A 21,554-nucleotide genomic window follows, 5' to 3' on the forward strand; every position below is an offset into this window, starting at 1 on the left:
GCAAGGTATCGTACTATTTCCGGACTAGTGCAGATCTATCACATTGAGATTCCTTCAATGGCAATTGCTCCCCTTTGCAAACCTTTCTTAACTGGTTCAGTTGAAGGTGGTTCTGAACTTGTCGAAGCCTTTGATTATTTAATTTAGAATTAAGTGCTGATTGTACAAGTGAGGCTATCAACTGTACCGCTCTGCATCCGATTAGCGTGTGTCATATTCGTTGCAGGCAGAACTATCATTTCGCGAACACTTTACAAGAAATATTTACTATCAGTAGTTTTACAGTTTCTTTAGTAACAATTTGAAATTGCAGCCCGGACAAAATAACATCAAAAATTTAGAAACAAGTTTTTCTAAGCGGAGTCGCCCTTCGGCAGTGATTCGGCAAACACTCTAAGTGTATTTCTGCGCTGAAAAGCTTCTGAGTGAAAACTCATCTTTCTTGCAGATGTCGTTCAACACGAAGGTCCCATCCCTCCAATTTGTAGGAAAAATTAAAAGGAGCACGACGCAAATTGGAAGAGAAGCGCAGCCTAAAGTCTCTTCGGAGCTTATCGGGCCTTGTATTATACATAAATGTTTTCCAGTAGCACTAACGAAATAAATTTGGCATTATACATGTTAACCGCTTCATTAAAAAATAAATATAAACATGTTTACAAAGCTCTTTTAATTTAAAATGTGCAAGGTATGTCAATTTTACGAGCCCTATAAATCTTTGAATTTTTTAAGATTTTTGGAAGTTACAAATAGAAAGTATACCGTCCACCACAAAAATACCCCATGAATTAAATATACAAAGCATTCTTAAACTATGTGCAAAACAAAAACAAAATATTTTTAATAACTTAAAAAATATATATGTATGTACATATATTAGACTGGGTCGATTTATTAACCGATATCGCGCCATCGATTTTTCGATAGGATTTGGGCTCAGGAAAAAAAGTTCCACTACTTATACCCAAAAAAAAAATATTTCCAAGCCTGCGAAATTTCATTTTTTTGACTTTTTTTCGACTTTGATTTTTCAGGTTTTTTTTCATGACCTACTAAAAAAATTTCACGTATATCTTGTCCGACCCAAAAATGTCCGCTAAAAAATATTTTTTTTTTTCAAAAAACTGTCACCGACAACGTTTTTAGCGGATATTTTTGGGTCGGACGGGTAATACATATGAAAACTTTTTTTGGTAGGTCATGAAAAAAACCTTAAAAATCAAAGTCGAAAAAAAGTAAAACAATGAAATTCCGCAGGCTCGTAAATTATTTGTTTGGGTATGCGTAGTGGAAGTTTTTTTTCTGAGCCCAAATCCTATCGAAAAATTGATGGCGCGATATCGGTTAACTTTCGTCCATACAAATCGACCCACCCTAATGTATATATGCATATAATTATGCACTCAACATACTTGCGTATAACAGGTGGACTGTCTTCCACCATGCCATTTGTTTCGTTAGCCAAACGCAAAGCCAATTCATGATCACGACGCTCTTGCTCAAGCTGTTGCCTATACTTGGCGTCAGCTTGTGCTTCCTTCTCTAATTGCGCTTGCAACGCTAATGCCGCCCTACGATCCTCTTCTTCTTGCTTAACACGTTGCACTTCTTCAACTTTACGACGTGATTCCATTTCAGCTTTGCTATAAATAAATTAAATTTTTTTTGTAAGTTGACGGTTTGGAAAATTGTTTGCAAATATTATTCAGGATATTTCAACATGAATGTGTAGGGTGGTGTGTTGCGTTTAGTGGGATGTGTGTGTGTTTATATGCGCTTTTTTGATGCTTACAGTCGTTTATTTTCTTCCTCTTCTAATTTCTTGCGCTCTTCCTCTTCCTTGGCGCGTCGTTCGGCCTCGAGCGCTTCCTGTATTTTGCGCAGACGTTCCTGCTCTTCGGCTTGCTTTTGTTCCTGTGAAAAGATAAAGTGATGATGAAAGTTTGTGTAAGGAAGTGACTTTTTCTATGGTAAACAAAGGCATTTTTTGTGCATGAAATTAAGCAGAAATGTTTACTTGTATTTGTTTTAGCAAGCATAATGAGTCAGCTTTTATACCTAGCTGTGAAGCTTTGAATCTTTTGTATCACCGGTTTTATTATACTGTTCACGAATTCGGCGAATTTATCGATTTTATATCTTGTGAGCGGCATTTATATATTATTATCGATTGTTTTTTGTGTTAATCGATACTTATCCTTTTTAAATCGATGTTTATAAGGTTCAAATGCAAAGATATGAGGATCGGCATTTATATATAATTTTTTGCTTATATCGATGCAAATATATATTTGTTTATTCAAATAGATTCAAACAATATGATATTAGTACCTTTTTACATAGTATAGTTTCCCTCCATTCCCCTTTATAAGTATATTTTCAACAACAAAGCGATTTTTTTCCATTAGAAATCGATATTTTTTCGATAAAAAAACTAAAGCTTTTCGATAGCAAATCGATATTTTTTGGATAAATTTTGGATAAAAATTGATATTTTGTTGATAACACGTCGATAACGTTTTTATAACTATTAGAAATTTTTCCGAAAACAACGATAACTCGTCGATAAGGAATCAATAAAATTCCGATAACAATGCGATAATAATAACACATAATCGGATAACTTTTCGTAGTCGAACCTTGCTAAATGATTCCAAAATAGTATTCAAATAACCCCGAAATAGTAGTATTTGCTTTAAAAAGACACGATACTCAAATGATTCTATAACGACCTCAAAATAGTCTCTAAATAATCGCGCAAATAATTCCGTAATATTTCCTAACACATTTCGAACTTGGCCTCGAAATAGTACCTAAAATAACCCTAAAGTGATCTCAAAACAGTTCCGGAATGATCACAGCATTACCACAAAAGTCTCGAAATAGTCTCAGAAATTCGTCCTGGAAATAATCCCTGCATGACCTCAAAACCCCAAAGTGAGAAAACATTTGAAAATAAAAGTTAATTATTGAGAAAAGCAGCAAAAAATTCAAAAATAAACATACATATCTCACTGAGAGAACCTTTTTTTGTGCTTGGATATCGCTTGTTATCCGTAATAAACCGAACTGCTATTCTGGTTAACTGGTTAAATGCAATCTGTGCTTATTTTGCAAATATGAAACTCCATGATTTGAAATATAAAAATTTGCGTGACCTCCGTAGCAAACTTTATTAATCTAGGCCTAATCGGCTCAGAGTTGTAAATGTTACAAAATTTTTCTTTTTCACAAACTACAAATAATCCGAATGTTCAAGGAGAGCTCATTGCCAAAAACAATATCGGAATACTCTGCAGATAGTTCCTAAATCATCCCGAAATATTAGCGAAATTAACCGGATATACCCCTGAAATGATCCCAAACAGTTCCAAGATGGTCCGGAAAATACGCTGTGGCAATGCCGAATATAATCATAAAGTTGTCCCAAAGAAGAAATAATAAAAAAAATCACGATTATATGATTTCGAAAACATTGCCGAAACGACGAATTGGGCCAGCCCCACTTTAAAGCTTGGTTACCGAACATTCACACATTCAAGTTTTTAGTAGGAGAACAACGATATATGACACAGCTAGGTATATAATGTTTTGCTTCACTTGAACTAAACATTTCTTAATTATTTTAGGTTGGTATTTATTTATTTTTTAACAATCTGTAAACAAGAAACTCACCTTCAATTTAGTATTCAAATCAACGGTGAGCTTGTTCATATTGGCCATTACCACTGTGTATAAACCATCAATTTCCTTAGACGAGATTTTCTCATTTGTCTGAAAAAAAAAAACAAAAACTTATTTAACATATGTATCTTATTTTAATCAATTGTAGACATACCTTAATATGTATTATGGCCTCATCCACTTGCCGATGTATACCTTTCACCTCATTGATAAATTCATCGCGTCCCTTTTTTAGCCCACCAGCAATTTCGATTGTCCTTTGAGCATTAAAACGTATTTTATTGATTTTGCCAATACCTTGATAACGTGGACGATGCTGTTTACGCGCCAAATAACCGCGTACAGTGCGTTGTATGAGCAACACACAATTGTTGCGATATTTGATACGATTGCGTACTAAGGAAAATGAAAGAATGTAAATATTAAACAAATAAAACAATCAATATAAATAAACAACTGAATGACACAATAAAAAACAATTATATAATTTTTATACCCCCAACGGGTTAGGGGGTTAGAATATACCCGCGGTAGGTATGCCTGTCGTAAGAGGCGACTAAAATACTGGATTGAAGGGGTTTGTGTAGCGCAGCCCATTCAGGATGCCAACGCAATACATAGCTTCTCCAAACCCAATTGTCAACCTCACCTATCCGTGGCGAATCCTGTTTCATTAACAGTCGAGGCTCTGGCCATCCCGAATTCCTCATGGATCTAAGGGGTGGGAGGGCGCGATGGCCTAGAAGGTCGCAGGTGGTCATAACAAATCGTTCCCGAGATGGCCGGGCTTGGTACCGGAACGTACCGGATCTGCATCCGGCAAAGGACCATCAACAAAGGACATTACCCAAGGCCTTCGGGGAGTGTCCTTATAACAACAATATATACTTTTTCTACTCACATTTTATTACACACACCGCACCCAGCGCAGATTTCACCCAACGCGAACGTATCAACCATTTTTTTACCTTGGCTACGATAGCCAAAAGATTTTCCGGATCTGATTTCATAATGCGATCGAATTCAACAAATTTTCCCGGACGGAAAAATACTTTCTTTACGCCAAATTTGAAATCTTTTGAACTGAGATTAAGCGATTGCAGCATAGCTTCACAGAAAGTGCGTGGCGGTAGCTTAGCTAATTCAGGTGGTAAAACTGATTTATACATATTATATAAATCAGCAAAGGGTACACGTGATGGATAGCCATGCTCCATAAGCTCGAGCACAGAAATTGTGCCCGAACATTTCAGCTGTGCCAAAGCAAGTCCACCCTCAAAATCACGATCCACCATTTTGCTGTTTGGTTTGATGCAGCGTATAAAATTGGTGCCCTTAAAATATGATGGAAAATGTAATTATTTGATTTGATACTTAAAGATTTTATGTGACTTACATTCTTTTCTAATTTCTCCATTAACTCGGCAAGTTGTGTTTTAAATTTCGAGCCCACAGAAATGAAATTCAATTTACCACGTAACGCAGTGTTACTGCCTGATGGGAAAAGCGTTTTCAGCAATGGATTCTCACACTCTTGCACCAACCCTTCAAGTGAGGCATGCAGTGCATCGTTGTTTTTCTCAATAAATTGTTCCTAAAAATCAACAAAAACAAACATTTTTTTTAAATAAGTGGGTCCCACTCAAAATTATGTTTAAGTTCAAGCCCCCCTATCGCCTCCACTCTGGAACAGTTTTTTAGTTATAGCTCTGAGTCTCTTTGACCTAAACCAATAATATTTGTTTTAATGGATAAGATCGGAACTACTACCGCACCATTTTGGGTTGAATACTGGCAGGCTTTGGGTCTATTTTCGGACTATCCTTGGATCATTCCGATATTATTTTCAGTATCGAAATTATTTATGCCGAAGTTACATAGAACGCTTTGTTGCGTTGCTTCGCCTGATAGATAAGGTCAATATATGGCCAAACAAATATGTTGCTACACAAAGTTTTGTAGAATGTAAATCGTTGCAGAAAATTGGGATATTCCATAAGAGCACTATGAAGCGAAACAATGCGGCAGTAGTTCTATGCAAATTCGGCACTACGGACTAGTTTGGAGCTGTTTCCGAAATCATTTCCGGACAGTTTCGGTATAATTTGGTGACTATTGTTGTGATTGTTATCAGGATAAATTGGGGAATATTCAAAAACCGGAACCGCTACGGAACTGCTTCGAAATAATTTCGGGAATAATTCCTTCCAGGATCATTTCAGGTTTATTTTAGGACCGTTTCGGGATTATGTTCGGGATCATTTAGGACTATGTTGGATCTATTACAGGGCCGTTTCGGAGTTTAATTTGGGATTGCATACGAATTTTTTTAAGGATTTCTGTCCGTGGTGTGATGGTAGCGTGCTCCGCCTATCACACCGTATGCCCTGGGTTCAACTCCCGGGCAAAGCAACATCAAAATTTTAGAAATGAGGTTTTTCAATTAGAAGACAATTTTTCTAAGCGGGGTCGCCCCTCGGCAGTGTTTGGCAAGCGCTCCGGGTGTATTTCTGCCATGAAAAGCTTTAGTGAAAACTCATCTGACTTGCAGATGCCGTTCGGAGTCGGCATAAAACGTGTAGGTCCCGTCCGGCCAATTTGTAGGGAAAATCAAGAGGAGCACGACGCAAATTGGAAGAGAAGCTCGGCCTTAGATCTCTTCGGAGGTTATCGCGCCTTACATTTATTTTTTTATTTATTTATTTATTTCTGTATTACTTCGGAAAAATTTCTCAGTAACTTCGTCATGCCGATTTTGTTTACGGGACTATTTCTGAATCATTTTGATATTGTTTTGGACTGTACCGGGACCGTGTCAGAGTCAATTCAGGATCGATAAAGGATTATTTTGAGACTATCTCCGGATCATTTCGGCATGATTTGCGATTAATTGTAGATAATTGGGTGGTGCAATTATTATAGTATTATTTCGGGACTGTTTTGGGCTCTTTTCCTGTTTGTTCTGAAACCATTTAAACATTTTTCGGGAATAGTTCTTTTTCTCAAATCGTTACCAGTCTGATTTAATAAGGATTATTTTGTATGAGGGTTAGGGGTTAGATCGAGCCCTAAGCAATGTTGGAAACTAACTTTTCCATTCAACGAAATTTTATGTTTTTTTCCTTCGGGCGAACGGATCCGCGTATAAAGTCTTGTATTACAACAAAAAGGGGTCTGAAACAAATGGCAAACTCCCAAAATCATAAGTGAGTATCTGAGATGATTCTTTCACACAAAAAAGCTGCCCGCGAGATTTTGTTATAAGACATTTTACATCTTCTGGGTTATGAGATCGATGTCAGATGCTAGTTCAGTTAGCGTGCAAAGACCTTTAAGAAGTTTCACTTCTATAATGAAAAAAAACCCCCATAACAACATGCAAGCCACTACCTACACCTTAAATCTCCCATCACCCACTTTCCCAATCACTTTACTCACCGTATTATAGCAGACAGCACCAGCAAAATGACGCACCAAAAACCCATCCTCATCCCTTAAAGTACGATGCGCCTTCAAACGTGATGAACGCGGCAAGCCTAAACGGAAATGATTTGACCACGCCTTATGCACTTCAGCTGTAAAATGTTGTGCTGATGGTTTTGGCAATTTCGATTCCTCATCCAATAGTGTGTAAATACCATTCGCTTTTGCTTCAATTAAATCGATAATATCCTGATTATCGGTAAATGTGATTTCCGGTACATTCAGTCCTTCGCTCTTGTATAGCTCTTGCTCATTTTTGAGTATATTGTCATTGAAGAATTTTTGTAATTTCTCATTACAATAGTTTATACAAAACTGTTCAAATGAATTCACTGTGAAATATTCGAAACCAGCGATATCCAATACGCCAATATAGAAATTTGAAGCTTGGAATGGAATACTTTGATTAATCAGCCCCACAACACGATCAAAGAGTCGACTATAAATTGCTTTGGCGAGTGCATCACGTGCATTGTTGGCCTCATAGATTTTCAAAGGAACCCTGAAATTTTGTATGAAGCAAATATTATTAATTCACAATTCAAAAAATTGTATAAAAATGTATAAGACTTACATAATAACTGTACCCTTGAATCCACCTCCTTTACTTTGCATTACACGCGACACCAGCGCTTGTCGCAGTTCTGAGGGATCAACACCCAACAATTTCGATGTTGTGGTTAATGACTTCTCTGAAGATTCCGATACTTGACAGCCACCACGCGCATCATCTGGTATTTCTTCGAATGAAATATTACCCAAATGCAAGACAGCTGCTACTAAAGAATAAATTTCTAATTTATTCACTTCACTCAGACCCAAACGTCCCAATGCACGATCGAGATTTTGGAAATGATTATAATCATCGATTATGGGGTCTTTTAAAGGTCCTTTTTTCATATGATTCGTCGATTTTTGGCCAGCCGGTATGAGTTGTTCCGTTTTTGCATTGGAAAAATATTGTGTACAGCCGGAAAGATACTGCGGTAGAGAGATGAAAAGAAATTGTTATACATAAGTGAGGTAATCTATACAAATCAAATGTATAAGGGCGTAGGAACAAACGCGCCACCAGTTCTCAGCCAAGAGAGAATCATCGCATTCGTGCTTTGCCAGCAACGTCACCGTTGACAGATATAAATTGGAGATTGTGAAGGACTCCGTCTATTTGGGAACCAGCATTACAGCAATAACAATGTCAGCGCATAAATCAAACTGTTAATAACTCTTACCAACAACTGCTACTTTGGACTAAGCAGGCAGTTGAAAAGTAAAGTCCTCTTTCGACGAAAAAAACCACGCTTCACAATCCGCTCATCATACCGGTCCTGATATATAGTTCGGAATCATGGACGGTGTCGAGAGGAGATGAGATGGCTCTCAGAGTTTTCGAGAGAAGAGTTCTCCGGATGATTTATGGTCTTGTCCGTGATGCCAACGGCAAGTATGAAAGGAGGTATGATAATGATGAGCTTTACGCAGATATGAAGATAGTGGCCTTTGAGCTCGTGTTATGCGAATGGATTAAGACGCTCCGGCCAAGAAAGTATTTCAGTCGATACCGCAATTTCGAAGCAGAGGAAGGGGGAGACCTCCACTCAGTTGGGAGAGAAAGGAAGAAGCAGATTTGGGCTCCCTTGGTGCTTCGATTTGGCTTCAGTTAGGATAGCTGGCGTAACTTGTTATCAACCGGCCAAATCGCTTAGGCGGTTAGGCGCCAGTTAATAATGTGAGGACATGTGCTTGGCTTACGGAATTCAATACACCCTAAGCGATTTACATCATGTCTTCAAAATCGTTCCGAATTGGTTAGATTATACATCTTAAAAACTGCTTATAGATGGCGGCATGCTATGATCAGTTTTATGCCATTAAATTCCCAATGTAAACCCGAATTTAACGTCCAAGGTTCTCGCACCAATATTTATGAAATTTGGAGAGTAAGTTTAAATGGTCATCGATCACAGCATAGACTATTAACGTTTTCAAAAAGAGGGTGAGGCCACGCCCCTCACTACGATAAAATTTATATTAATAATAATAACAAATCTGCTTCGAGCAGATTAATGATATTTCGGTATATCCTACATATCTGGTATATGCAAAAAATTTTTGGAAAAGTGGAGTAAGCCACGATTAAGTGTGTATTTTTATTTGTGTTGTCTAAAGTTTACAACCGATAGCTTTAAAAAGTTTGGAGTGTTCGAGGGTAGGGTAGATAAGGAAATGAAAACGGAAGAGCGTGTTAGTTTGTTATTGACATATTGTCCAACAGTTGTCGATTATTTATCCAATAGTTGTCGATATATTATCAAAAAGCTATCGATTTGTTATCGGAGTGTTACCAATTTCTTATTGGCGTATTATCGATTTATCATTGTAAAGTTATCCATTTGTTAGAAAAAAAAAAATGTTTTTGCATTTTTAAAGTTATCGACGGTTTGTTATGAAACAAGTACCGATATAATTTCAATATAAAATGGATAACACATTTGCCTTGCAGATGCCGTGCAGAGTGGGGACAAAACATGTAGGTAAGAGAAACTCGGCCAAAATCTCTTCGGAGGTACATCGCGCCTTATATATACATAGTCAAAGTACCCTTATTCTGATTGTAATCGCAAGAGTAACCATAATTCTAAACGTAATCGTTAGCTTAACTGTAAACGTAACCATACCGCAACTGTTCCATAACCATAAGCGCGAAATATTATCCATTAGGTATTTCAAAAATACCCATGGATCACCCAATTTATTATATTTCTAAATTTCTACCAAGTTTTTTTTTTATTATTTTTTACTAACCCGATAATCATCTGGTTTACCCAAATTCAGCTTATCGCGCAATTGTTGTGGCGCACCTGCCAACAACATATAGAATACATGATAATTCCGCTCCTCTGAGCTTTGCGTACAAATACGACTTTTCTCCAATAAATAATGTGAAATATAGCCGCCCACAACTTGACATTTTGCATCATAATGAACTTCAATAAATTTACCAAAACGAGACGAATTATTATTACGCGTAGTTTTTGCATTACCAAAAGCTTCAAGTACAGGATTGGCTGTAATGAAATGATAAAATGTATGAGTATAAAAACTTGATAAAAATATCTAGGATTAATTAATGTCTATATGTATGTACTTTATACTCTGAAGGTGTTTAATAACCTATATCCAATACATACCATCTAAAATTTTTTGTTCAATGGGACCGGCACTATCACTTGAATGGCATAAATATTTGAGTAGATATTTTGTTGATTCTGTTTTGCCAGCGCCCGATTCGCCAGATACGATAATCGATTGTGACGATTTGAGTACGCGCATATCGCGTATCGCCTTATCAGCTAAAAAGATAAAACTTTTACAAGTATGTAGGTATTTATATGAGTATTATAAGAGCTTGAATATGCACATGCAGAACGTACTTCAGGTGAGTTTAGCAAGTTTTTAAGAAATATATTTTTTTTTTCATTTTCTTTGTTTTGCTAAAACAACTGGTTTGCTGCTTCACTGAACCAAAAATTTCATGAAAACCTCTCCAAAAACCGGTGTTCATAGAATTTAAAAAATATTTTTAGAATATATGTATTTTTTCTTATATTCTATGAATGGGTTCATAGATTTTAAGAAAAAATATTTATATTCTAAGAAATATTTTTTTAATTCTATGAAAACTGGTTTTTGGAGAGGTTTTCATAAAATTTTTCTTGGAAAACATATACTTTTTTCGTTCAGTGTTGTAATGTGCAAATAGGAATTTCTTTTATCTTAAAATACTTATCTTACCTATAGCAAATACATGCGGCGGCAGTTCACCAAGCGAACGTCCTGTATATTTTTTAATGGTAGTTGATGAGTAGAGATCAGTAATTTCACGATATGGATTCACAGCAATGAGTATGTTGGCCACATAAGTCTTTAAAAGAAGTAAATTTTATAATTTTTTTGGGTTTTAATGGTAATTGCAGTAAGTTGATATTTTTGCATTTAGCACTTACATAAATTTTGTCTTTGTAGTATCGCGTTTTTAAATTATCCAAAAAAGTTGCTTCATTTAATAGCATAAGTTCGCCTGGAAGGAAGTGTAGACATCATAATTTTTTTTATAAATTACGGAAAAGTATTAAAGCACCAAACAAAGATTATCTACGTATGTATAAAGTTCCTCGAATTAAAATTTAGTGACTATAGCCCTGAAGCTGAAAGACCTTCTGCAGGTAGGAAAGGCCCGTGGACTCAGCTAAGCCAACTATTCTTATGCAAGCAGAATTAATCAACCAGTCAACCCCTTCTTGTAAGGAATGCAGAAACTTAAAAACTATTTTCTATTGAGGGTACGCTTAGTTTTAACGAGCCATACCCGTGCGCATCTTGCGCAACCAATACAAAAGTCTCTTATCAAATGTCAACAGAAATCAGCTGTTATATCAATCAATTATGAGAGCAACTGCCGGTAACGCAGTGCAAATATTCACAATAGATCCATAGTACAAATAGACTTCTTTGTGTGCTCACAATCGTTTATTTTTAGCAAATTATTTTAATAAAATATAGCTATCCAAAAGCACTACGACCAAAATTGCCCAAAGCTCGCTAATAGCCCGAATCTCCATCTTTACAATGAAAACTTTATTTATAGATTTGGATTCCAAATAAGAGCGAAAGAGGGACCCGTACATAAAAACAGCAAATAGAAATAATATATATGATGATTATCTTCAATGATAGCTTCAGCTTCTTACAGCGGCTGCAGTGGTCGAAACAACAAGAGCCACTTCATCTCCGTTCTTTCGTTCGGTCGAAAAATGTCGTTGAACCAAAGCAACAAGGAATGCCGGGAAATCGCAAATATAATTACATACAAAGTCGCTGCGGCCGTGGTGTGACGGTAGCGTGCTCGTTTATCACACTAAACGTCCTGGGTTCGAAGTCCGGAAAAAGCTAAATCTTTAGAAACAAGTTTTTTCAATTAGGATACAATTTTTCTAAGCGACGTCGCCCCTCGACAGTGGTTTAGCAAGCACTACGAGTATATTTCTGCCGTGAAAAGCTTATAAATGAAAATGCTTGTCGATGCCGTCAGACGTTGGTAGAAAAAATGTATGTCCCGTCCCGCCCATTTGTAGGCAAAATTATAAAGTAGAATGACCAGAATAGGAAGAGAAGCTCAGCCTAAATCTCCTCGTTTTTCCATACATCAATTAATCTTGTTCTCGTTCATCACAAGACCTCCTTTTTCCGATTCTGCATCCACGTCAAATAAGGCAAAACTTGTGACGCGGTTTTAGATAAATCAGTATGATCAGCAAACGCCAAAAATTGTACGCTCTTGTAATAAATTGTACCATCACGGCTTAGATCTGCTGTTGGAATTATTTTCGCCAGCGTCAGGTTAAGGAAATCGCATGAAAGGGAGTTGCCTTATATGAAGACACGTTTGGTTTCGAATGGCTCTGAGAGGCAACTGCTTCGAAGTCGCAATAGAGATGCTGCGTACGATAGGACTCTCTTATCGTGGGTCTTCTCAGGGGTTTGGCGTTTCGTGAAAATCTGGCCGATAATAAATTTGCCAGGTTAAAAGTCGCCCTTATAAGATTCAACCAGTTCGTCGATTTTAAGCTTCAGACTTTCGCAGCATGCGCTAGTGAGATCCCTATATCGACTGCTGAGTAGAATATCAACCTATTTCGGCTGACGATTCGAAAACGCGCTATCTAAAAAAACATTAGAAAATAGCCCTATCTCAGAAGAAGAATGGTTTGAATAATTGAATGTCATGATCTTTGATTGAATAATTTGCTGTGTTCTTATGGGAAAAACAATGAGTCCCTGTTTACTGTATGAATTGGTGTGTCGTAGTTAGAATGAAACAAGTAAGGAAGGCTAAGTTCGGGTGTAACCGAACATTACATACTCAGCTGCAAAATTACAGCTTGCAAAACTTTTAAATTACCTGGGCGGTGACACGCCCATTGTCCAAAATTTCGCTAATTTTCTATTCTGCGTTATAAGGTCAACCCACCTACCAAGTTTCATCGCTTTATCCGTCTTTGGTGGTTTTTTGGTTTTTCGAAATTTTCGATACCGAAAAGGTGTGCGTGGTTATAGTCCGATTTCGTTCATTTTAAATAGCGATCTGAGATGAGTGCCCAGGAACTTACATACCAAATTTTATTAAGATACCTCAAAATTTACTCAAGTTATCGTGTTTAAGTCTATATCTATCTCGATTAGTTTATGCCGTTACGGGGTACCGTTATGCGAACAAAATTAATATACTCTGTGAGCTCTGCTCAACTGAGTATAAAAAAAAACAACGATAAGTCCCGTTTACCCTTTTTACCGCCGATAGTTCATGAATAAATAAGAAAAAGAAGTGAATAATATCTCTGCAAAAGAATTCATTGCATAACTTAGCCGGCCGATACATCTATGCTGGGTTCCCGGTCATAAGAGGATAGAAGGTAACGAAAAAGCCAATGAGTTGGCAGACTTGGTTGCAGCACTCGATTTATGAACAGTAGACGTAGCAATCCTTTTGGGAGAAATCAACTGGAAACAGGAGTTGCGTATGATCCATCAAAAATGAAAGATGTGAAAAAAAGCGCGAGCTGCAACATTTCTAAGATCATGTGCGAATCTTACGACTCACAAAGTTGCCCATATCCGTAAAGAGAGAAGACTTACGGCTCACGATGGACATGCTAACTGGACACTGCCTTATGGCGCCACATGCTTATAAGTTAGGCCTCGTGAGTGATAGTGGATGCAAGAAGTGCGAGCTGCAGGATGAAACGGATCAGCACGTTTCGTCTTCCTGCTCTGCGCTGGCGAGGTCAAGGCTCCAGTTATTATCTAACCAGCAGAGTTGCCAGATCTCCAGGCAGCTATTAAATTAGTTTCTAGAAAACTTCTAGTACTTGTCAAGAGGGCGGGATTAATTTATAACGTAAGTTCTGGTACCTAATTGGTCTTTTTTCATTTGGTCGTCTGGTAACACTATGGACACCTTCATTCAATGTGAGGTCTTTCTTGGCTTGCCAGTTCAACTTAATCTAGTTATTGATCTTTATCAAGTTTTATATTTATTTATTAAGGACAAGGAGGTGTGCTAAGCTATACTCATACAAAACCCAACATTGTGTGCAAAATTTTAATTACAATGGGGTATAACTTAAACTTAGCATAAAAATGATAAAACAGATCTCAAAAGAAATTACTAAAAATCAATGAAAATTGACGACATCGCAACTCAAATTATAATGCTTTATTAACATGTTATGTAAAGACAATAGGAGGGTCATAAATTGAAGCGAGTTTCCAACACTCACGACGTCAATAACTGTTCAAACAGCTGCGCTCTCAATCGAAATTGTTTTGTGCGTAGTAAAGGTACTGACCGATGCGGTTAGATCAGTTATAAATCTTCAAGAGTGGTAATACCAAAAAAAAACTAAAACTAAATGCTAAAATTTATAATTGATCTGTGAGCCGCCATCGTGACCGAGTTAAGTAGATAATAATCTACGCGTGCCAAACATAATTAGGCAACTTCACTGTGGGGAACAGCTTAAAAAAATTATAAACATGCGTAGTTACTGTGGACAGTGTTGCCACAAGGTTAAGAACAAATCATATATATTATTTATAATTGCTGTTTTTATGTACGGGTCCCTTTTTTGTTCTTATTTGGAATCCAAATCTATAAATAAAGTTTTGGTTGTAAAGATCGAGATTCGGGCTATTAGCGAGCTTTGTGCGATTTTGGTCGTAGTGCTTTTGTTTAGCTATATTTTATTGAAATAATTTGCTAAAAATAAACGATTGTGAGCACACAAAGAAATATATTTGCACTATGGCACTACTGTGAATATTTGCACTGCATTGCCGGCAGTTGCGTTTTAATTGATTGATAGAACAGCTGGTTTCCGTTGATATTTGATAAGATACTTTTAGATTGGTTGCACAAGATGCGCACGGGTACGGCTCGTATATATAAATGTCGATTTAATGTTATAGCTCCGCACAGAAAGCTCAAAACAATTCTAGTTTACACACAAAAAACATTTACATATTTCTAACTGGCAATTGAACTTTGAAATGTTTACTTTCGTTCTGCTTAAACAAAAAACAGTTGATTCCTTTCTAAAAGAACCAAAATGGTTTTAGCGAAAATTAATTTTTTTCAAAATAGGAAGTAAGTGTGTGTGTTCGCTATCAACCATCCTTTCGATTATGTGTTCAGCTAGAGCATTCCACCAAGCACAGATGTTGAATTACATGAAATTGTGATAAAGGTTAGCTAGTAAAAGCTTGACTACCTATGTATGTGTATAAGTATCTGAGAGTGTCCCTGTCGAGTTTCTTTGGAAAAATGGACCAGAGATCGATCAATTATAAAAAATTATATTAAGGATAGCTCCTTGCCTAGATTATATGGTTTGTATGACAATATTTTTATGGGTAGTGGATAAGGAACCGATTGCGGCCGCCGTGCTCCTGGATACACGCCCCGGGAAAAGCAATAGCAAAATCTTAGCAAAAAGTCTTTTTCAATAGGAAGAACGTTTTTCTAAGCGGGGTCGCCCCTTGGTAATGTTTGGCAAGACTCTGGGTGTATTTCTGCCATTTTCTCAGTGATAACTTATCTGCTTTCAGATGCCGTTCGGAGTCGGCATAAAATAAGTAGGCTCCGTTCCGTAGGACAAATTAAAAGGAGCACGACGCAAATTGGAAGAGAAGCTCGGCCTAAAATCTCTTCGGACGTTATCGCGCTTTACATGTTTTTTAGGTTTTTTTAAATCTGATTCTTATCTGGTTACTGGTTCCGCCATTGAGGAAGCAAGGGAGGGAGAACGAATGGGAACTGGAGAGAGAGATGGGAACAGATAGTAAGGGAGAGAAAAGGAGAGAGGGGGGCGAAAAAAATAATAAATAAAAGCTCAAAACGGCAACACTGAATGTGGCATATGCAAAATAATAGTGGAGCTAACTTCCCAGCAAACACAGTTTCTAACGTTAGAGAAATATTGTAGTTTTACATTAGAATTCTAATGTAGTTCTCTAATGCATTTCGAATCGAAAACTAGGTTAGAGCACTCGATTAGAATTCGACTGTGAAACGATTCGAATAACACTAGAAATGTGATGTTATGATTATTGTCACAGTTATCGATTATTTGCACGACATGATCAGTTACAGTGTTATACCACAAAACAAAAATAGTGAAAAGTTGTGTGGAAATATTATAAGCTGAGAAATAAGTTTTTCTATTTATAATAATAAATACTAGTAAGTGAAAATGAATCCAAGAAAGTTAAAAAGGGCTATTTGAATGGCATGAAGAAAACGCTTCCTCATCCGTACCTCAAACCAATGCCGAGCTCAATCCTGAGGAAATAAGTGGAAGCGAAAATTCCAACACAATAACTAGTACTGAAAACTGTGAAACATACGATAGGATTTTTAATTATTTTTATTTTATTATAATTTTTAAGCTTATAACCAAATAAAAGTATCTGATATAATGAAACAATGAAAATTTCGCTGATTTTAAATAACTGAACTTAATTGCGCATCACTTAAAAATTCTCATTAGAAACCCATTAGCAATTGACGTTAGAATTCGATTAGAATTCGATTAGAATTCTAACCCTTTTCTCGATATCGAGAACGAAGTCCCCTTTTTGTCGAGAATGCTATAATTCGCGACAGTTTCGCAAATCGTCCTCTAACCTTCTACCTTAGAGAAATACATTAGAATTCGATTCGTCTTCTAATCGTTTTCTAACCTAAATGTTTGTTGGGTTGCTAGGTTCTTTTTTTGAACTTCCCGCTGCTGGCGTAAAACGTTTGTAAATTTCAACATAAATAAGGCAAAAAAACAAATCAGCTTTTGACTGTAAAACATGCTGTCGTTTACGCTGAGTAAGCACGTGATTTCGATTCGTTGATAAGGCAGGTGTGCCTACTTACATACATCTACGTATATATATGTATGTATGTATATGTGTGTCACAGAGAACAATGAAATATAATATCTTAAAAATATATATACTTAACAAAAAAATATGGAAATAATACTTGTTGCACTTACAGTTATCATCGTGATCTTGCGGTCCATCGCATGACGAAAATATATCATCAACATGACAGGAACGTTTCGGATATTTGCGATCGATTGGTGTTACCTCGAATTCTTTAGCACCGATTTCCGAGATGCGACACTGTATATAGCCTTCGACCGGATCGCGAGCCCACACCAATTGTGTGTCCATTTTGCGCACTGAAATGGAACGACAAAAAACAAAATTTATAATAAATTTGCATATTTTTTTTTAAGAAAATTAACAGCAAGTTTATCGAGCGAATTTTGAAAAAAAAAATTTTAAACAATATCACATTACCGAAATTAACAAAAAAACAAAACAAAAAAAAAAACAAAAAACTATCAACTCCCGTATTGTATCAACAAACCACTAACATAAGCCTTTTCGGAGTAAAAGTGTTCCGCTACGCTAGCCAAATTCAACTAACTATGCGCTCCAGCTGGGTAACGTCGTCAACCCAACTTTAACTGAGAAGGTGGGTTAATCGTAGGCAAGTGCGAGGGATGCTAGATAAGTCGCTTACTTTTTGTATATAAATTGTTTTTAGTAAAAAATAAGTAACAAACCACGGACAACCTTGCCGCCTTCTTATCGAAGGAGGCCGTTGATGTAGCCTTTGCTCAGGGACCCTGGATGTGGTTAAAGACCTCCCAAGAAATCGCAGAAAGGCTAGGATATGAGGTTTGGTAAAATCTTACTCCTTTTCACAGCTCTTGAGATCTGTTGACAATGTGGCTAAAGACAGCCGACGGAATGCATTTTAAATGCCTCGTGTTACGTGCAACATGGCAGGACGCTCCACAGGAGGAGACGTGGTACTGCAGTCGTTGGTAGCAAGGAAATCAATAATCGGGGTGAATCATCTAACGAGTATATTATTAACACGGTTCTAGTACTGTGTAACGTGGGAAACATATCTAACTGTGTATTACCTAGCACGCAAATTTTCAACGGTTGGGAGGAACGTTCAATATTTTAGAGGTAACAACAGTGATTGGGTAGATAACTGGAGGCAATCAGGTAGGAAAAGCCTTCGGACCTCCTCTACAAATAGCTTGTCCAACTAGTTTCCGGAAAAATGTATATGTTCCCTTTTGGAATTCCATTATTTATACGCCTAGGAAAGAGTCTTGAAAATTGCACAATCTCGAGTCGTTGCGACGGCGAACTGTAAACCATACAACGATAGCCTCAGCAGTTACGAAAAGGGTTTTCAGAAGGCTAAGGAGGAATGCTGAAAGGAACTTTGTTCGCTTTTTGAAACAACCAAATAATCTTCGCAAATGCAGGGAAATTCTCTCGAGAGAAATTTCTCTAGAAAGAACAATAGTTTTAAAGCAAAGACGTTGGATCAATAAAAAGAATCTCAGCTATAACTGTGAACTGCTTGAAAAACTCCAGCCAAAATAAATCAAGAGAGCATATTAGGATAAAATCCTGCTTTTGGCTAATAAATTGACTAATAATAATGCTAAATAAGATTCCATGGGATAGATATATTTCAGTCAGGGTAAAGCCTGTGAGAAGGTATTTACGTTTTTATACTCAGTTGAGCAGAGCTCACAGAGTATATTAAGTTTGATTGGATAACGGTTGGTTGTACAGGTATAAAGGAATCGAGATAGATATAGACTTCCATATATCAAAATCATCAGGATCGAAAACAAAATTTGATTGAGCCATGTCCGTCCGTCCGTCCGTTAACACGATAACTTGAGTAAATTTTGAGATATCTTGATGAAATTTGGTATGTAGGTTCCTGAGCACTCATCTCAGATCGCTATTTAAAATGGACGATATCGGACTATAACCACGCCAACTTTTTCGATATCGAAAATTTCGAAAAACCGAAAAAATGCGATAATTCATTGCCAAAGGCGGTTAAAGCGATGAAACTTGGTAGATGGGTTGACGTTATGACGCAGAATAGAAAATTAGTAAGATTTTGGACAATGGGCGTGGCACCGCCCACTTTTACAAGAAGGTAATTTAAAAGTTTTGCAAGCTGTAATTTGGCAGTCGTTGAAGATATCATGATGAAATTTGGCAGGAACGTTACTACTATTACTATATATGTGGTAAATAAAAATTAGCAAAATTGGATGAAGAACACGCCCACTTTTTAAACAAAATTTTTTTTAAATTCAAATTTTAACAAAAAATTTAATATCTTTACTGTATATAACTAAATTAAGTCAAAATTCAACTCCAGTAATAATATGATGCAACAAAATACAAAAATAAAAGAAAATTTCAAAATGGGCGTGGCTCCGCCCTTTTTCATTTAATTTGTCTAGGATACTTTTAATGTCATAAGTCGAACAAAAATTTACCAATCCTTTTGAAATTTGGTAGGGGTATAGATTTTATGACGCTAACTCTTTTCTGTGAAAATGGGCGAAATCGGTTTAAGCCACGCCCAGTTTTTATACACAGTGGTCCGTCTGTCCTTCCGCATGGCCCTTAACACGATAACTTGAGCAAAAATCGACATATCTTTACTGAACTTAGCTCACGTACTTATCTGAACTCACCTTATCTTGGTATAAAAAATGAACGAAATCCGACTATGACCACGCCTACTTTTTCGATATCGAATATTACGAAAAATGCCATAATTCTATACCAATTACGAAAAAAGGGATGAAACATGGCAATTGGATTGGTTAATTGACGCGAAACATAACTTTAGAAAAAACTTTGTAAAATGGTTGTGATACCTACCATATTAAGTACAAGAAAATGAAAAAGTTCTGCAGTGCGAAATAAAAAACCCTTGAAATCTTGGCAGGTATTACATATATAAATAAATTAGCGGTATCCAACAGATGATGTTCTGGGTCACCCTGGTCCACATTTTGGTCGATATCTGGAAAACGCCTTCACGTATACACCTACCACCACTCCCTTTTAAAACTCTCATTAATACCTTTAATTTGATACCAATATCGTACAAACACATTCTAGAGTCACCCCTGGTCCACCTTTATGGCGATATCTCGAAAAGTCGTCCACCTATAGAACTAAGCCCCACTCCCTTTTAAAACACTCATTAACACCTTTCATTTGATACCCATATTGTACAAACAAAGTCTAAGTTGCGATACCTCGAAAAGGCGTTCACCTATAGAACTAAGGCCCACTCCCTTTTAAAATACTCATTAACACCTTTCTTTTGATACCCATATTATACAAACGCATTCTAGAGTCACCCCTGGTCCACCTTCATGGCGATATCTCAACCACCACTCCCTTTTAAAACCCTCATTAATACCTTTAATTTTATAACCATATCGTACAAACACATTCTAGAGTCACCCCTGGTCCACCTTTATGGCGATATTTCGAAACGGCTTCCACCTATAGAACTAAGGCCCACTCCCTTTTAAAATACTCATTAACACCTTTCGTTTGATACCCATATTGTACAAACGCATTCTAGAGTCACCCCTGGTCCACCTTTATGGCGATATCTCTGAAAAGGCGACCACCTATACAACTACCACCACTACCTTTTGAAACCATCATTAATACCTTTAATTTGATACCCATATCGTACAAACAAATTCTAGGGTCACCCCTAGTCCACCTTTATGGCGATATCTCGAAACGGCGTCCACCTATGGAACTAAGGGTCACTCCCTTTATAATACTCATTAACACCTTTCTTTTGATACCCATATTGTATAAACAAATTCTAGGGTCACCCCTGGTCCACCTTTATGGCGATATCTCGAAACGGCGTCCACCTATGGAACTAAGGATTACTTCCTTTTAAAATACTCATTAACACCTTTCATTTGATACCCATATCGTGCAAACAAATTCTAGAGTCAACCCTGATCCACCTTTATGGCGATATCCCCAAATGGCGTCCACCTATAGAACTATGGCCCGTTCGCTCATAAAATACTCTTTAGTGCCTTTCATTTGATAGACATGTCATACAAACACATCCCAGGGTTTCCCTCGGTTCATTTTCCTACATGGTTATTTTCCCTTATGTTGTCACCATAGCTCTCAACTGAGGATGTAATGTTCGGTTACACCCGAACTTAACCTTCTTTACTTGTTTGCTATACAAATTCCGAGGTCTGCATGTAATTTTCGCAGCGATGCTACAAAATACCTGCTTTAGTTTTTCTGAAAAATATCCTTAATTACTCTATTCCTTTCGAACCTGAAAGCAACCAGCAGGAAAATGCCTGGTTTATTGATTATTTTAGCTTTAGTATAGGCCTTAAAATTAGAAAATTTTGAAGTGGAGT

The 21,554-nt window shown here is 36.9% G+C and overlaps 1 protein-coding gene across 14 annotated transcripts in view; it reads right to left on the reverse strand.

Moving 5' to 3' along the window:
* The window catches only part of jar (Myosin heavy chain 95F jaguar), a 141,642-nt gene that overhangs the window by 24,615 nt on the left and 95,473 nt on the right, over nucleotides 1–21,554 (reverse strand). For 11 of the 14 annotated variants that reach the window (XM_067760990.1, XM_067760989.1, XM_067760987.1 and 8 more), the window contains 13 exons: nucleotides 17,274–17,462; nucleotides 11,175–11,248; nucleotides 10,963–11,092; nucleotides 10,359–10,520; nucleotides 9,973–10,235; nucleotides 7,742–8,148; nucleotides 7,123–7,669; nucleotides 5,081–5,278; nucleotides 4,586–5,018; nucleotides 3,839–4,080; nucleotides 3,676–3,774; nucleotides 1,793–1,914; nucleotides 1,413–1,643 (listed from right to left, as the gene is read on the reverse strand). In XM_067760990.1, the coding sequence (XP_067617091.1) occupies nucleotides 1,413–1,643; nucleotides 1,793–1,914; nucleotides 3,676–3,774; nucleotides 3,839–4,080; nucleotides 4,586–5,018; nucleotides 5,081–5,278; nucleotides 7,123–7,669; nucleotides 7,742–8,148; nucleotides 9,973–10,235; nucleotides 10,359–10,520; nucleotides 10,963–11,092; nucleotides 11,175–11,248; nucleotides 17,274–17,454 (3,089 nt within the window). In that variant the 5' untranslated portion in view covers nucleotides 17,455–17,462. Of the gene's footprint in view, nucleotides 1–1,412; nucleotides 1,644–1,792; nucleotides 1,915–3,675; nucleotides 3,775–3,838; nucleotides 4,081–4,585; nucleotides 5,019–5,080; nucleotides 5,279–7,122; nucleotides 7,670–7,741; nucleotides 8,149–9,972; nucleotides 10,236–10,358; nucleotides 10,521–10,962; nucleotides 11,093–11,174; nucleotides 11,249–17,273; nucleotides 17,463–17,583; nucleotides 17,719–19,820; nucleotides 19,907–21,554 lie in introns of those variants that run through there. The other 3 variants (XM_067760986.1, XM_067760991.1, XM_067760992.1) reach the window with 3 other exon arrangements.

This window comes from Eurosta solidaginis, chromosome 1 (assembly GCF_040869045.1).
Source record: "Eurosta solidaginis isolate ZX-2024a chromosome 1, ASM4086904v1, whole genome shotgun sequence".
Taxonomy (NCBI): Eukaryota; Metazoa; Arthropoda; class Insecta; order Diptera; family Tephritidae; genus Eurosta; species Eurosta solidaginis.